This window comes from Artemia sp. Qi Xiang Cuo, chromosome 9 (assembly GCF_049724085.1).
Source record: "Artemia sp. Qi Xiang Cuo chromosome 9, ASM4972408v1, whole genome shotgun sequence".
Taxonomy (NCBI): Eukaryota; Metazoa; Arthropoda; class Branchiopoda; order Anostraca; family Artemiidae; genus Artemia; species Artemia sp. Qi Xiang Cuo.
In genome coordinates, this window is record NC_142802.1 from 31,492,046 (window position 1) to 31,510,709 (window position 18,664).

Consider the following 18,664-nt stretch of genomic DNA (forward strand, 5'->3'; position numbering starts at 1 on the left):
AAAAAAAAAAAAAAAAAAAAAAAAAAAAGCACGGCACAACCTCCTCTAACTTGGTGCAACTCCTAAAATAAACAAAAAAATATAATTAATTATCACCGTTCTCTCACTACCACCCTCACACAACCACAACAAAAAATAACCAAAATACAACTGATAGACCAAAATTTTTAATAGCTTAGTGTACCTGATATTCTTGGTTAGATATTATAGCCCTTACTACAGATGCTATAGTACTCTTTGGAAAACAAACCGTTGTTCGTTGCTGCATATTTTAAAAGAAAAAATTTATTCCAACTATTTCATAGCTGTATATTAGATAATACCAACTACATTAGTAGTAAATGTCATTTATATACATGTGCACACTTACCTCTGCACAACCCAGTATTTCTAAATGGGACCAAATTCAATATATTTGCAACTCGTGCCCAAAATTTATTTTTTTAAAACTAAAAAAGTAAAACCAAACGTCCCACAGAAAAAAGAAAGGAGAATGTTCAAGTGTTACAGCTATTATAATTCTTCGTGTTCTTCGAAAGTGTATTCTTCTTCCTCAGTCAAGCTTGATCGTGGTACCTTTCCGGTTTCACATACGCTTGCAACATTTTCACAAAGTTCAACAGCGGGCTCGCTAGAATTTTTTGCGAATATTTGTATTATATCGTCTTCGTAATCCTCTAAAACACGTTCACACTGAAAGAGACAAAGTTCTTAGTATTTTTTGTTACTATTTATAATTCTTATTATTATTGGAGGTCTTTCTTTGAAAAATGAGCAAAATGAATTAACTTTCGGGGGTTTTGCGAGTTCAGGGCACTAGAATAAGTTTGAAAATTAATGTTAAGAAGACCAAGTCGCTAAGTCTAGAAATAAGTGAAGATGAAAAGCTGTAGTTGGGTAATAGTACAGGCAATCTAGGGTTTGACCCAAATTGCAATAGAGATGATTTTTACACGATGCTGTAGAGAAAAAAAAAAAGCTGAACAATATATATCTAAAGCTGCACATTTTAGGTCTACGCAAAACTAGTTTTTTTTAGCTTTTCGTGTCAATCTTTTCAGTTTTTTTCTTAAAAAAATGAACTGTCAATAAATGCTCGTTTTTCTGCATATGAAGTACCGTCCCAACGTAAAATGAAGAACTGAGCCCGAAAATGAAAGCAAATTTGATGTACAATGTACCAGAAAAAAGTTTCATAATCATCAATATGTGATTTTACCCTTTTCATCGTTGTGACCTCTTTTTCACCATACTATCAGAAGGCAACTATTCTGACATAAAATGATGAGCTGAGCCCAAAAATCAAATTAACTTGATGTAATGTCTACTAGAAAACCATTTCATATTCATCAATATGGATTTTTTTTTATTTTCATTTGACATGTTTCGTTTTCATTGAACTGAATTATTATTCCGATGTAAAAAGAAGAGATGAGTGCGAAAATGGAGTGAAATTGGAGTCAAAAAGTGATGCCGGGTAGGAACACAGCTCGTGTTGAAAGTACTCAGATTCCGTGAGATTGGTCCTCTTCGGGCTAATTCGTTATTATATCTTGAAACCGACAATTTAGCCAGCGAAATGGTCTGGTAAAAAAAATGAGGGTCACGACGAGAGAACCGTAAAAATCTCATATTGATGATTATGAATTTTTCTATATACCATACACCAAATTTGACTCCATTTTCGTACAAATCTCTTCTTTTTACATCGGAATAATAATTCAGTTCGAGAAAAACGAACAATTACCGGAACTTAATTTTTTTTTTGTTAGGAAAGTGAGGAAACTGACGCGATACGCAAAAAAAAAAAAAGTTTTGCGTCGACCTAGAATGTCGAACTTTGGATATGTTGTTCAGCTTTTTTATCGCTACAACATGGTGTAAAATTCATTTCTGTTGCAATTTGTTTTCACCAACAATCGACGAACTGGGGGACAATAAGTGCTAAAAGAAACATGTCAAATGAAAAGTGCAAAAAAATAAAAGTGAAAAAAGTGCATATTGATGAATATGAAACGGGTTTTCTAGTAGACAGTACATCAGGTTAATTTGATTTTTGGGCTCAACTCATCATTTTTATGTCAGAATAGTTGCCCTCTGATAATACGGTGAAAAAGAGGTCACAACGATGAGAAGGGTAAAATCACATATTGATGATTATGAAACTCTTTTCTGGTACACTGTACATCAAATTTGCTTTCATTTTCGGGCTCAGCTCTTCATTTTACATCAGGACGGTACTTCATATACAAAAAAACGAACATTTACCAACAGTTCATTTTTTTAGAAAAAACTGAAAAAATTGATACGAAAAGCAAAAAAAAAAAACTAGTTTTGCGTCGACCTAGAATGTGTAACTTTGGATATGTTGTTGAGCTTTTTTTTCTCCACAACATGGTATAAAATCATTTCCACTGAAATTTGTATGGGGTCGACCCATATTTTTGGCTAGTTTGCCTGTACTATAACGAAAAGATCGATCAAGTGGACAGCCTGCTTCACTTAGCTTGGTAGGATTATTAGTAAAGACGGTGGAAGCAGTGAAGATTTTAAAAGTAGAATAGCCAAGGTCTAGGGTATTTTTTTTACAGTTGAAAAAAAGTTTGGAAGAAGAAGAAGATGATTCACAAACCAAGATTAGATTATTGAAAGCTACAGAGATGACAGTGGTCAAATAGGGTTCTGAAACACGGTTGCTCCCAAAAAAGCAGGAAGATTTGCTAGATGTTTTTAAGAGAAATTTCCTGCGGGTTGTTTTGGGTACCCGACTGACTGACCGTATTTCAAACAGTAGGCTGTACGAAAAGTGTGGTTCAATCCGCATTCCAAGGCTATAATGAGAGAAAGGTTGAGATGGCTAGGACACGTTCCGCGGATGAAGGAGTACATATTGGTAAAGATTGTCCTTTTCGGCCAACCGTCTAGGTCTAAACAGAAAGCTGGTCGTCTTTGGTTGATGTGGATGTATGTCGTAAGGAAAGATTTAAGGGAAGCTGCAACTTCCTGAAAGGCTCTGTAAAAAGGAAGGCTTTGAATATATTGGGATGGAGGAGAAGCGTGCGTAGCTGTATTGGCCTCAGGGGGCTTGGTGCTGTGATGACTTATTAGTAGTAGTAGCGGTAGTTTCTTTAAAACAATTCCATCTCCAAGATTCTCTCAAACAAAGTCTGCCCTAATCCCGGGTTATTCTTGTTTTGCTAACATATTGAGCATAATACTTGCCCAAAGTCTCCTCGGTGAAGCACGCAACCCACAATAACACCTAACGGGCTTAAGATTCAAATCATAAGATCTATTTGTCCGTTTATTATTATCCAAGGTACGAATATAATACTTCTTTCCCTAACATTGTTTACCAAGTACTGGAATGAGCAAGGAGAGGGGGCCTACCAAGATCGGTCAATGTAGGTGTCACACCTCAGCATATACTAAGAACTCGCCTAAAACTCCCTTCCCCAACCAGAACGGATTAAGGAATAACCAAAAGCGGGCTTAGAAATAAATAAACTCGCCTCTTTCGAAGGCGAGTAAAGGATTGACCAATCAGAGGAAGGGTGAACTCAATGGACCAATTTAACCCTCATTATCAATTTAATAGCTTGGAACATCACGCTCTGGAACCTCAACTGATTAATGCACATCTGAGTTATTTTTACCATTATATCCAAAGAAAGATAAATGCTATTAAAGTGCGGCTAAGAGAACTTTATATACTGGGGAAAAGAACCTTCATCTGATAATTAGGGACAGAGCCCAACATCCCTACCTAGAACAAATGCCCGTCACAAGGCCCCACTGGTCAGAGTCTCTAAGGATGAAAAGAAAACACAATAAAAACATCAAATTTAGAATCTCACATAAAACCTTCTATTGTTCCATCTCTGGCCAATGTCCGTACCGCAACTACAGAACAGCTTGGATACAGTGTCTACTGCCATTCAACATGTCTACAATATAGAGCAGCTGGGATAATGGGATTACAACCATTGCAACCAGGTTAGGGACTTTGAAGAAGGAAATCTTCAAGATTAGTGAAAATTATCATGATAGCATAGTATCGAAATCGATGGCTTTGGCCGGAAGGGAAAATCGTGTATCCTATAGCCCAGCAGCAAAATGAAAAAATGAAAAAGTGACAAAACTGGACGGTTTCTGGGTCGTAATCACAAATTTGTAGCAGGATTAAATAAGAAAATTTTTCGTTCCCTCGAACTTATATGAGTGAAACGAAGAATAGGGCTCAGGCATCTGCGACGATACCAGGCGTTGCGAAGGACTGGCTCCTTGAATCTCTCAACCTCAATCGGTGGAAACAAATCTACATCTGAATAAAACAGATTTTGCTTTTTGGCATAGTTTAAAATTACTCGTGGCAAAAGATACAAAATGTAGCAAAAATGATCGGGGTATCGATCTCCGGAAAAAACAAACAAGTTTATGCTGGATCCAACCCCAAAGGATGGCCTAACGAGGAACAAGCGTCGATACCAACTGAGGATGAAAAAGAGAAGACAAGATTTAATAATAGGACTAAAGGAAACGGGTTTCGAGGGAATAGGTGCTAACTGGTGATAGGAAACACTATCTCCCAAGGACAATAGTTTGGAAAGACTAACCCTTGGTAATGTATTCACAACTGGACAAACAGATGTTGACTGAAGGAACTGACTATCATCTCTGACCTCCCGAAGGGATCCCTTTCCCCACCAATCAGGACCAGTTGTCAAAGAAAATTGACAGGACAGACCTCAAACCTATTCCCAGGCTCTCTCAATCCATCCAAATCTTCAATAAAACACGATCCTTCCAGAATCCGTTGTAATCCTTCCAATACCACTCTACGGTTATCTCTTTTTTTCGCTAAGAGAACGGAGGTCTCCTCTCCCCCCTTTTATCCCCTCCCCCAGTTTGGAGCAAACAAAAACAGTTTACCAGAAATATTATTTTCTAGCATAGCAGACTGAATTTCCAAATTATATCTTTTTTTTGCATTTCTTTTTTCTCTTCTACTTTTTTTCCATTTTCCAGTCAAGCAAAACAAGCCATCATCAAATGGGAATTGGACTCTAGTGTTCGCTATTTCAGACTGAATTCTTAAATTGTGCAGTTTTGTTTCACAGCTTTTTTCTCTCTTTCAGTTCTTTTATTTTCACAAAAGCAACAAATGAGTCGTCATTACATGGAAACTGACTTCTCACATTAGGTTTTTTTTTGTATTGGAGTCTGTTTTCTGGAGCTTTCGAGGAAATGCATTCACTTTGAATTTTTGTTTCAACCTTGTCTGGCACGCTAAGTGCCTGATCTTTGTGCATACTTACCGATGCCTCATTTCTGGAATATAAGGTTTTAACTTTACTATTTTCTGAGAGGTGACATGGAAAACAATAAATTTCAGATCGATGTATTTTTATTTGGAACTAGAATATTACGTGTGTCATTTTCTAGAGAGGATGGCCTGGCCATTTTGTCTTTCCAACTCTCCTACAGAATGCCAAGCCTTCTCCTACTGTCACTGTATTTTGAATTGAAATTTATCAAGTATTTTGGGCAATAGGTTGCATCAAGACTGGGCTGGCAATGCGTGTCGAACAGGGAATTTTCAGACATATCTTCAAAAAAGTAGTGAGAACTTCTCCAATGCGTGTCGAACAGGGAATATCATCTGTTTTCTCCCTTAGACAGGATGGCCTGACCATTATCGTCTCCCTAACTATCCTGCAGAGTGTCAAGCCCACTCCCATTGTTATAGAAGTTAAACATGTTTCAGCCTTGGAATATATGGACAGTTACGTCTCAATCACTCAAAATTAACCTGAAATGCCTGGCATTGATATATAATTTAATTCAACTTCATCACTTGTGTAAGGATTAAAATCATCATTTAGCATCAACCTGTTATTCTTAAAAGAAGCTCTTTTCACAGTTGCTTTTGGGCGGGATATAAATCAAACATACTGCAATACCAGATACATTTAAGCAATCTAATCCAAGTAACATTTAAAAAAAAACCTCTTTTATTAACACTAAAAGACCACCATAGAAACGATTATTCAGTACTGCTTCTTAAGGTACGCTGTCCAGTTTGAAGCCCTTACTTTTGGTACTTCACTGGGGCAATGCCAAGTTTCAATTAACTTTATAATGTCAAATGTTAGGATTTCACTCTCTACAGAACTTAGCTTAATTTTTATAACCTGTATATTCCATGATATAAATTTTCAGTTTTGTGCATGGCCTTGCATTTCCTATTGGGTCCATAATGTCTAGGCGAGAACGTCAATCTGTAATAATCATCACTCCTAGGCCCCAAGGAACCCCAGTGCTGCCAAAGTTATAGGTTGCCTTGCTGTGGGTGTGAAATTTCTGAGACTTGATGTCCGATAGTCACCGATATTCCAACTTGTCAGTGGCCCTTCAAGTGTGCGTTCATTTTTTTTTTTTTTTTTGGCGAACATGTCTAGCAGCTTCACTATAATAGTCCACTTGGCTGATTTCGTAGTTTTTTTAGGCTTACCTCTCCCTCCCTTTTTGGCTGAATTTATAACTTTTTCTACTGCTCTGCTCTTTTTTCTGGTCCTCGATGCTAACTTTCTCGATCGTGATACTTGCACATATAATCTCAGAGTTAAAGTCATGACGTCCAAGGTCAAAGTCATGTCCAAAGTCCAAAGTCATGACGAAGCTGTACAAAGGTCTTGTGCGACCATTGCTCGAATTTGGGATGTGTGTTGCCACGACCCTGAATAAGGATGGCCAACAGAAAATAGAGTCTGTTCAAAGGCACGTAACCAAAGCTGCTGATGGATGCAACAACCTTGACTACCCATCTCGCCTGAACACACTACAGCTCCCAACACTCGTCTACAGACAACGGAGGGGTGATGTCATCATAGCTTATAAGCTACTGAATGCCGATTCCCCTTCTCAGAAGTATTTCCAACTTGACAAATCATTCAGGACAAGAGGGCACAGTAAGAAGCTGCTCCAGAAGAAAGCTCTCAGCAGACTCCGCAACCACTATTTCTCCAATAGAGTAGTGACCCCCTGGAACAGTGTTCCCAATGCAGCTGTCACCGCTTCCTCTCTTGATGCCTTCAAAATCGCTGTTGATAAGAATTGATCCACCAAACCATGGAAAACAGAGTGGGACGCCGCTGAACCAATGACTCCCCATAATCACTGACCAGCAACCAGCGACTCTACAAGATTTTTTCATTATTTCGCTGGACAATGCGGTTTAAGGTAATTTAAGGTAATTTAACAGAAGGCATAGTAGGGCGACTCTATCTAATTTCTTTTATATTTTTTTTACTGTCACGATTGTATACAAATGTTTTATCTTCGATAATGAGCCTATTACCTTAGATACGAGTGCCCTTTCCTATGGCTTGAGACAGCATATGTTTTAGATTGTTTGTAGCCTCACGTTGGAACGCAGTATAGTCCGGAGCAACACCAACCCCGTTTATTTTAGAACAAATCCTTTCCTTAGAACTACATTTCTGATTTTCAAGTTCGTGCCACTGAACTATTACGGGTCCTGATCACTGATCCCTGAGCCCTGATGGAAAACATTCTTTCTGTCTCTAGGACATAGCTGGAGGTTCAGGAGATATCAGTTCAGAAAACCGGTCACTTCAACTTTCAAACTTGACAAGGGCACATTACACTGAGGGAAATTAAAGATCACAAGGTTATAGCATATAACCTTATAAGAAGAAACTGGATATTGCAGATGATTTTAGAAATAAAGATTTTAAGAAGTTTTGGGGTTCTATAAGGAATGATGTTGGAAATGAAAAAGGAAATACCCAGGTGGATCCAGACGCCAATTTATGGCCTGATTACCTAGAGAGCTTGGAAGGTGATTGTGCAGGAATACAAGAGGTAGCACATACCCCAGAGATAATTGTTTATCCTATGAACGAACATGATTATGATATAGTATGGGAAGTGATGAATTATGAGATTAAGTTTGTATTTAAAAATTTAAACAGAGGCTCGGCCACAGGTGCTCATGGTATACCAAAAAAGCTATTTAAGATTATTTATTTAATTTTTTTGCCCATAATTGTTTTTCTTTGTAATAAGGTGTTAACTTCAGGACAATGGCCAAATGAGTGGAAAAGATCATTGCTTACGCCACTTTTTAAGAGAGGAAACCCTAAGTTGCACATGAATTACTGTTTAATTGCGCTTGTCCCTGCTTTAAGTAAGGTAATGGAGAAAATACTACATACCAGGCTTTTTAAATGCTTAAATAAAAATAATATAATACATGAAGAACAAGGAGGTCTTAGGATAGGGTACGGGACGGTAGATACAATATTTATTTGAAAAGCATTAATTGATAAATATAGAAAAAGAAAAACTTGTCTTTATGTGAGATTTCTGGAACTCCACAAGGCGTTCGACAGTGTCGACAAAGAGCTATTGAAGAATGCCCAGTTTAGAATTGGCCTCCCTCATTTGTTTGTGAGATTGATAGTGAGTACGTATATTTGTGTGAGTGGAATCGTGTTAGTTGGTAACAGGTTTTCTAGGCTTTTCACTATTAGGATGGGAGTAAAACAGGGCACTTATGATTTTTCTAAATCGTTTTGCATTTTTTATAAATTAAATGGTTGATAGATAATAGGTGGACTCCGAAAGTTAGTCTAGAGACCCATAAACTATCACTTTTATTATTTGTATATGGTGCTGGTTTGGTGTCCAGTACATCGCAAGATCTGCAGACGCTTCTGAGTCTTATAGAAGAATATTTGCAGATGAAAAAATTAAGGCTAAATGTTGAAAAGAGTGAAGTCGTTATTTTTAAAAAAAGGAAAGTAAGTGGCGAAGATAATTATATATTTAAGATTAATAATGAGGAACTGAAAGTAAGTAAAAGAATAAAATATTTAGGATTTTTTTATTGGAAAATGGAAGTTTAAAGAGTCACGTTGATGAAATAATTAATAGAGGCAAAGTGGCCATGTCTGCAATTTTTAGAAATCTGACGATAATGGGAATTAAAAACCTAAAAATGCATAAAAGAATATTTAATACAAAAATTGTACCAGTAATAGAATATGGAGCAGAGATTTGGGGCGGAGAAGCGACACAGAAGTTGGAGTCCCTCAAGCTCCAGTATTATAAAAGACTGTTTTGATTACATCAGACAACTCGTTCACAGATTCAGAAAGGTGATATGGGCCTGTCTTCGTTAAAACTACGTAGGTCTATTTTGATGCTTAGATTTTGGTTGAAGCTCATTAGGTGTAATGAAGATAGACTAGTAAGAGCAGCTGATTATCAGATGTTGAGTTATGGTTCGAAAACGTCGTGGCCATCCCAAATTAGGTCATTACTAGAAAGAGTGAGAATGCCTTACTTAAGGAATGACGGTCTTGGTTCCCGGGATCTACCAACAAATTTAGTAAGCCAGGTACGATTTATCTTAGAGGGTCAAGAAATTCAGTATTGGCAAGGGCTGGTTTTAAATTCCGCTACATTGAATCATTATAATCAGGTTAAACCTAGTTTTGGAGAGGAAATTTATTTTAAATTTAATTTACCGGCTATGATTTTATGTAGATGGATTCAGCTTAGGGCGAATTGCCTTCCAATCCAGAGCACGCAAATGGTGTTCGACAGGGGGATAGTACATCCTGATGGTCGGTATGTGTGTCCTCTTTGTAGATATGACGAGGAAGATTTGGACCATTTTCTCCGAAAGTGGCCGGTGCTCTCTGATTTAAGGGAAAATTACTTACATGGGATTGTTTTGCTGCTTCCTGGTATTTTACAAAGTAGTAATCCAACCACAATATTTCGTGTTTGTGCGTACTTAGTGAAGGGACTAGAAATAAGGAAAAGTTTTTACAATTAATTATTATTTATTTTATGGAATTACGTTTATTTCCTCGAAAAATTACCATAAGATATTTTTTGCTATGTATCATGTTAATGTGTATTTCGTAATTTGTTCTGTTGGTGATTTTTTTTTATTTTTCATAAATTTTGTGTGTATATGGCTCTTGGGCTTTGGAAATACACGATCTATCTATCTATCTATCTATAGAAGTAACCGCACGAACATGGTATTTGTTGAACACCACTACCCAAAATAGGACAAGTTTTATCATGATGGCAGTTGAAAAAACTCTGTTCTTTGTTTAGACTCTTAATGTGACATAGAGGTTATCTTTTTTTAACCCTTCCTATTTTACCACTCGATTTTGAAATACAGGGTAAAACAGTGAATTATCATCGAGATGCTTCCAGTTGAAAGTTGAGGCGTTGATTTATCGTTTTCGTCTGTCTAAAACTTTTTTTTCTGTAATAAATTCTAGCAAATTAATGCGATATCCATTCCAAATAAAATGGCCTTGAGATTTTTTTGGTCTGGAACTTTATAAGCTTCAGAGCATGTTTTTACCATTGATTTACTACGGATATAGCCATGCCTCTTTTTACCCAAGGATGGTGGCTGGGAGAAAATGCAAATACCAATCATTATGCGTACCTGGTAGGCTTTCTATAGTTCAAAAATTCAAGGCGAAGAGGCTTTTTGAGAATTAAAACGACTAGAAAAGGTAGTTTATGATTATCTTCTAGTTCTAGGGTGAACTGAAGTTTAGAATGAAACGTATTAAGATGTGCCAAAAAGGTGTTATGTGACGTCTCTCTATGTTCCCGACGCAGAAATAACGTCATCTACAACCCAGCCCCAGAAATGGTGCTTCGCAGGAAAAGATTTCAAAGCAGAAGTTTAATTAAATTCCTAGTAAAAACTGGCCGAAAAAATTGAAAGACTTGCATCCATTGGTAGACCCATAGTTTAGGTTAAAAATTGGTTATTGTAACGGAAGTATAAGGAAAAATTATTGCAGATGCGGACCAAACACATAATGGTTTCGAAATTTAACGTTTTGTAGTCCATTGGTCAATATTATCTTGTGGTTTTCTTTAAAGAGCAAGTTCGCACTTTCTGATATTACAGGAGGAAGCATCGATTCTAACCAAAAACGTATCTTTTTTCATTGATGTCTTTCAATTCTTCTACAAGGTGAACTGAATTTTGAATAATTGCCTAGACTTCAGTAATGGGACTAAAACATAAAATACCATTTTCCCAGTCTTTGCGACATGCCTATCTTCTCTAATCAAATGTACACTTAAAAAGGGGGCAATTGGAAAATTTTAGATTCCTGCCTTTGGGGCCAATATGAACATAGCACCATTCCCTGGAGGCACACTTTTTCAAACCTTTGATTATTTTAAGCGAAACAGCTACTTCAGCATGTTGGTTTGAAGCCATGAGGAGTTACGGGAGTGTTCGGGGGTAAAAAAGGCACACATAGTGGATTTCCAGCTATCGACTTTACATACACAAAAAGGGCACCAGAACTTACAATTTTTTATCGATTGAGTCCCCTACCAAGTTTCTACAGCCACTCCTTTTATATGATGTAGCCGGTGGGAGGGTGGATTCTAATAATGATACTTAGGAGACACGTCTTGCTTTACTTAGCCAATACTGCGTTGAAATTAATTGCAAACTAGGCTTCTAAATATTGATTCCACTTCGATACTTTCAAACCTAGATTTGCTTATATTTTAGCTGTTGCTTCTATGTCTGGTAGAATAAAGGCCAAACACTAGTAGAAATCTGTTGTTCAAAACCAGTGGAAAATATCTTAATTTTACGAATGGGTGGTGTTTCCGAACTAAATCCTATTACCTAAAGCAGGGTTTTTCATAGGTTTTGTGTTCCCCGTGTGTGAATAATAAAAAAACTTGGATGAATAGACGAGCAAAATCGATGAGTTAAAGCATAAATGTTACGTAGATTTGTTTTTTGACTCTCCATGTCTAAACAAGCAGAGGAATATTGCTGAGAAGACTTGTAGAGAATCAGTAATACATCCTCAACTTCTCAAATAAGAAGGAAATTAAGCCCTGCATGATTCTTGGCAACTTTTTCTTGATTAACAGCTGGAATTGTAAACCTATTTTCAATTCTCAGTCGAGTTAAAAGAATTTAGTTTTTATAGACATTTTGGTTAGAATGAAAAAAAAAAAATCAGGAAAAAAATTACAAAAAAGCAACAGAATCGAATTTCATGCAAAGGAGTTTTAATTGGATTCTTTTTATTAACAAATAGCCACTTTATGTTGTTGGACGTTGGATGTAGATCTGAAGCTTCCTCTCTACCTTTTTAGGTCCACAGCCAGCGTTGCCACCGCCACAGATTTCCTAGGAAAATTTCATAGGTTTTTGCTGTGAAATAGTAGAAAGTCACCGGTTTTGGAGCTAAAACTCCAGGGATGCCAACAAATGGACATTTTAGCGCTTTTATGATAATTGTCCACCTTTGGTGACGATTTGGGGTCTGAAAAGGAGACTTTTGCCATTTTGTCCAATCATAAATTTTAAATAAAAAGAAACTACTGATGCTACAATCCCATTTTAAAATATATTTTAAAGAATCAGCAAATTGCTTATAGCAACATGTTTCCCTTTGAAAAACAAACTGTTATCATTAACTACGAAGGAGAAATTTACTAAAGTTAGGAAGATATATAATTTCGAAGATACACAGAACACAGGTAAATTGTATAATTTATAACACAAAACTATGTAAACATTATTAGAAGTTTCTTAAATTAATATTACAAGATGGGTAGTGAATAGCTATTTGGGTGATAGTAGGTTTGTTATATCTTATCGGATGCGAACACTATACTAATAAGATTATTACTGCATTAAATTCAAGAAATATTTTTCTCTAGGTTTGTTTTTTATTAGATTTACTGAATCATATGCAGTTTCATTGTTTATTAACGCCTCCCTCCCTGACGCTTTGATATAATCTGAGTTCAAATGAGTCAACCTTTGTTTCTAACAAAGGCTATATTCAGGCATCAATGAGATAAATGGGGGGGGGGGAGGAGAATGTCCCTGCTAGATGCTTTGCCATGTTAGACTTCGAAAAAGGCATTTTTTCGAAATAATGAAAAGAAAGTATTTTTATTTTCATTGAAAATATTGTAAAGCGGCAAATCTGCCCCCTGTTGACAATTAAAAATAGATGTTGTAGCCCCTCCTACGTTTTTGTGAGTTGACATTACTTCTACACATTCGGGGAGGAGGTCCGTATTTTTTCCCCATCTCTTTATTTCGTCAACATTGATTCAAATTACGAGTGTTAAGCTGAAAAATGAGTGACGCGTGACAAAATGCATGGATAACATATTATTTGGGCTGTATATTTGCTAATTGGGAGGGTGGTGTTGGAGGTAAGATAGAATGAAGTGATTTTATGAATGATGTAAGTAAGTATTTTAGGGCTTTGTAGAGTTGTATTCAACATTTTATGATCTTTCCTTCTCAATAGCCCGAATTGTGCATTGATACTTCAGCAACTCATAGCTTAACGTTTCAAGCAAACTTTTGGTAAAATTAATTGGCAATTTTTGAAGCAATCTTTCTAATTGTCAGTAATTTCTAGTTTTCTGTAAAACAAAATCAACAGTTCATGATAACAGTTCAATTGTAAGGAGCGAGCCAGCTCAATAGTTACAGAACTCTTCAGAAAGCATTTTTTCAGAAGAAAATTTTGTATAACAACTGATACATCGAACAATAGCTTTTTATATTGATTCCAATATACAATTTATTAGGTTTAATGTTATTTATCAGAAGTAAACTTTTGATAAGTAACAGGCTCTAAAAGTGGTCGTAGACAAGGTAATATCCAGGTGGGAGGGGTTAGAAGGTTAGACCCCCCCCCCCGAAACGTTTGCCCGACTCATAAAACGTAATAAAACTACATATAAACAAATTTTTCATATTTCTTTAAAGTTTTTTTTTGTAGCCCCTCCCCGAACAAAAAACAAGGCAACGGCCCTGGTCACAGGTTTTTGACGTATTTCACAGGTTTTTTGGCAGTTTCTTCACAGGTTTTAGAAATCCGTGATGGCAACACTGTCCGCAGCCCATTGAAGTTTTTAAGACGATCTCCATCTTCTTTTGGATTAGACTTCAAAGATTTTATTAAAATACTACTTAAAATTAGCAAGTTCTGGGACCACACTGGCCAGAGAAAAGGAACAAAGGAACAGAGAAAAGGAACACACTGAGCAAACGAAAAGGAAAAAAAAACAAAAAGCTTTTCAGATACAAGACAAAATAGGAATAATGCAGATATTTTAGCAAGGTCCTTTGCTAAGCCACCTTCATCACAAGGAGGTTAAAAAAAATAAACAAAACCAAAATATAAGAACCATCAAGTAATACTGAATAAAAAGAGAAACAAAAAAGATGTTGATTAGGAACAAAGAATTAAAAACTGGAACGTGAAATTTAAAAAAATCAACAAATAAAAACTAAAATTAAAAGACGAAAAAAAAAACGAAAACAAAGAAGATGACTGTATTTAATAAGACCAAGAGAAAAAACATTCCATCGTTTGATTGCAAATAAACTTTATTATTAGTTTTTTTTACGCAGTTAATCTATTATTTGAGTTTGCTTGAATTATACGTAGACTCAAGAGATACATACTTTGGAAATAATCGAAATAACAGTAACACTTTGCTAGTCACGTTTTTATTTAATTTATGCAGAATAACTAGCAAGTAATTGCTAACTTTTCCCGATTATGGAAAATTAGGCCATTTGAATTACTGATGAAGGCTGAAAGATACGGGACTATCCTAGCATCAGTAAAAATCTAGATACTTCACAAGAAAATATGATGTCACTGAATAATTTCCAAAACATTTAGTTCTTATTGAGATAGAAGGTATTATCTATTATCATTATTTATACCTTCAGTTTTTTTTTCTACATAAAGAACGTGAAAATTGTTGTTGTTGAGCTATCAGTGTTCATGGCTGAAAATATATGTTTTAAAAGAAAGCTGGATGCAGTTCTAGGTGACGTTAATGACTCTCTTTTTAAAACAAAACTGGCAGTGCTAGACCGATCGATATAACTAGTCACTAGCCATTAACCTAGTTCCAACTTACGCTTTTATACGTTGTTAATGTACAAAACTTTCCAGGAGGAATCGACAAATGGTTTATACAGGATAACAGCCACTGAAGACAGTTCCCAATAGATGTACAGTGCGAAAGCTGCTTCTTGAGTACTTTAGAATTATATCCCCTAGCCTTCTTGAGGAGCTCGTATTTTCTACCTTTTCAGTACTCAGATGTACTATGACTTGCCAGCTATTCACAGCTCACTCTGATTAGTTATGGGAGGAAACACCTCGGGACAAGTGATTGAAATTCGATTTTGGGTAATGCATATCTATTTGGCATAGTCTTACCGATGGTAGTTATGCACCAAACTAACTATTAGCCACTTCAAATTGAAGCTCAACCCATAGCCTATATTCGGCCAGAAGATGGAGATAGGTAAAGGACAAGCATCATGCCATACATTTTTGAATTGCAAAGGAACACATATTTAAGTTAAATGAAAAAAAAAAAAATTAGCCACTTTCTTTTAGTACTAAGGGATAGCAAATGTAATAACTTCAGTGATTAAATATAATTTTTGGATGCTTCAGCAAGTATTGTGTTTTCTTACATGAAACTTAAGCCTGGAATTTTCTTCTGGGTCTGGTAAGAGGTCATAGTTACTCATGTCAGGATGCATTTGTCCACTTTTGGTAGTGATTCGTATCAATGCCCTCCTTCCATTTCTTTTATGTGTTCCTTGGGCATAGTCTTCAAAATTTGAACAGACTCCATCCATTAATTCACTTAAGAACGATTCTGATCGAGCATAAGGTATCTGAAATAAAGGACAACATTTCGTACGTCTCAGAAGGAAAAAATAACAAAACAAACAAAAGCAGGTAATTGTAGTTTAAGATCTGATGAAAACCTGGTAATATTAACCTTCAATGACAGACGTTGGGTGGGAACAAAGTTACAAAAAAAAACAATAAAAAAACTATAAGGCCTCAACTTATAGTTAATGCCTAATTTTTGCAGTTTAATGCTTAATTCTAACAGTCAATTAAACTTTGACCGTAATTGATGCTAGGCCGAGGAGGAACTTAGTGGTTTATGACCCCTTCATTAAGAAATCAGAGGCAACGCTGTAGCGTTGTCTATAGTAAAGGCAATTCGGCTCCAATGTTTTATTATTTTTTTTTTCCCAGAGGCACTTAATACGGAAGGGATCGTCGTAGAAACTTCAAAGGGGGCTCATTCGATTTGAAATCCAGAGTTCTAGCGTCCTTTCTAATAGTCGAAAATGATTGGAGGGCAACTAGCCCCCCCCCCCTCTCCCACGCCCATCATTCCCCCAAACTCATACAATAAAAATTTTGAGAAAGCCATTTTGTTTAGCGTAGGTCATTTCCACATAGAAAATATATTTTTGAGGAGGACACTCCCCCAAAACCGTCAGAGCAAGGGTTTTAAGTTAGGCCCTGGGGGCATATAAGGTTTGTGTAGAAGGCGTTGCCGTAGACACGTCAAAACAGGCTCATTCGATTGGACATTCAGAGGGCTAATGCCCTTTTTAATAGTCGAAAGTGATTGGAGGGCAAATAGCCCCCCCCCCCACGCCCATCATTTCCCCAAATACATCCAATCAAACTTTTGAGATAGCCATTTTGTTCAGCGTAGTTGATTTCCAGATAGAAAATATGTTTTTGAGGAGGAAACTCCCCCACAACCCTCAGGGCAAGGGTTTTAAGTTAGGCCTTGGGGGCATTTAATGTTTTTATAGAAGGCGTTGTCGTAGAAACTTCAAAAAAGGCTCATTCGATTGGAAATTCAAAGGGATATTGCCCTTTTTAATAGTCGAAAGTGATTGGAGGGAAACTAGCTCCCCCCACGCCTATCGTTCCCCCAAACACATCTAATCAAAATTTTGAGATAGCCATTTTGTTCAGCGTAGTTGATTTCCAGATAAAAATGTTTTTGAGGAGGACAATCCCCCACAACCCTCAGGGCAAGAGTTTTAAGTTATGCCCTGGGGTCATATAAGGTTTTTATAGAAGGTGTTGTGGTAGAAACTCCAAAAAAGGCTCATTCGATTAGAAGCTCAAAGGGCTAGTGCCCTTTTTAATAGTCGAAAGTGATTAGAGGGCAACTACCCCCCACGCCCATCATTCCCCCAACCACATTCAATCCAAATTTTCAAATTGCGCTTTTGTTCAGCGTAGTTGAGTTCCGGACAGAAAATATGTCTTTGAGGAGAACAACCCCCCACATCCCTTAGGGGAAGGGTTTTAAGTTATGCCCAGGGGGCATATAAGGTTTTTTATAGAAGTCGCTGTCGTAGGAACTCCAAAGCGGGCTCATTCGATTGGAAAATCAAAGAGCTGCAGCTCTTTTGAAAAGTCAAAAGTGATTGGAGGGCAACTAGCCCCCCCCCCACGCCCCACATTCCCCCCAACACAACCAATCAAAAATTTGAGATAGCCATTTTGTTCAATGTAGTTGATTTTCAGATATAAAATATGTTTTTGAGAAGGACACTCCCCCACAACCCTCAAGGCAAGGGTTTTAAGTTATACCCTGGGAGCATATAAGGTTTTTATAGAAGGCGGTGTCGTAGAAACTTCAAAAAGGCTGATTCAATTGGAAATTGACACATCCAATCAAAATTTTGAGACAGCCATTTTATTAAACGTAGTTTTAATTCTGGAAATTAGGTCTTTGAGGATGACAACTCCCCCACAGCCCTCAGGACAGAGGTTGTAATTTCAGGATTCTCCGAACACTTCCCGTTATTGCTCATGGAAGGGATGCTCGTATAAACTTTAGAGAGGGCTCATTTGATTGGAAATTGAAAGTTCTTGTTCACTTTTTAAGAGTCAAAAGAGATTGGAGGGCAACTAGCCCCCCCTCCTCCACGTCCTAAACGCATCAGATAAAAAATTTGGAATAGACATTTTTTTAAAATAGTTCCAAGTTCTGTTAACAAAAACTCCGGTGTCGACACAGCCCCCCAGGGCCCGGGGGTAGGCGTTGTAAGTTATGCCCTGGGGGCATATAAACAATCATTAAATAAGCAATCAATGCAAAGAAACAAACAATAGATTTTAATATAAATTAATAAATAAATTTAGTTCTGGTATTAATGTAAATTAATAAATAAATTTCTGTTGTGTGGAATTTAACGCGGGGGAATTATCAGCAGGAAAAGAAAATGTTCTTTGAGGGGGGAGGAATTTCCCAGGGGTGTGTTTTCCAAATGTGAATTATTCAGGGAGGGGACGACTAAACCCATTCGATAATATTCTAAATTTTACATATGAAAGTAACAGGAATAAAGAATCAACGGAAATGTCAGAGATAGCACTTCAGGTTACTTTAGACGATTTTGTTCGTATTGGATGAGTCTCCAACCTCACCCTCCCCCTCTCCTACTGTCTACGCTAAAGTTTTCTTCTTTATGCCAAGTACGCCGCCCCCACTCCAAAGACTTTAATAAGGTAAAGTTTGTATGGGGGGAACACATAGTAAATCTATTATTATTATCCATTTATAAGGTTAAATACATACTCTGTGATAGATTTAAAATTGTTTTGGCACACAAAGTCCTATTAAGGTCAATTCCAAACATTCGTGATCCCTTTGTGTCAGCAAGTGAAATGGTCTAAACCCCCTTATTGGAGCTATTTTTTCAATCCATTCATTGTTG

General features: G+C 36.8%; 1 protein-coding gene across 1 annotated transcript in view; it reads right to left on the reverse strand.

Annotated features, from left to right (window-relative positions):
* Nucleotides 1-422: 422 nt before the first annotated feature.
* Nucleotides 423-18,664, reverse strand: part of sel (canopy family protein seele) — a 130,206-nt gene continuing 111,964 nt past the window's right edge. Inside the window, exons 5-6 of the mRNA XM_089094469.1 lie at nucleotides 15,587-15,793; nucleotides 423-693 (exon numbers count right to left, since the gene is read on the reverse strand). Of these exons, the coding sequence (XP_088950595.1) occupies nucleotides 514-693; nucleotides 15,587-15,793 (387 nt within the window). The 3' untranslated portion in view covers nucleotides 423-513. The remainder of the gene's footprint in view (nucleotides 694-15,586; nucleotides 15,794-18,664) is intronic.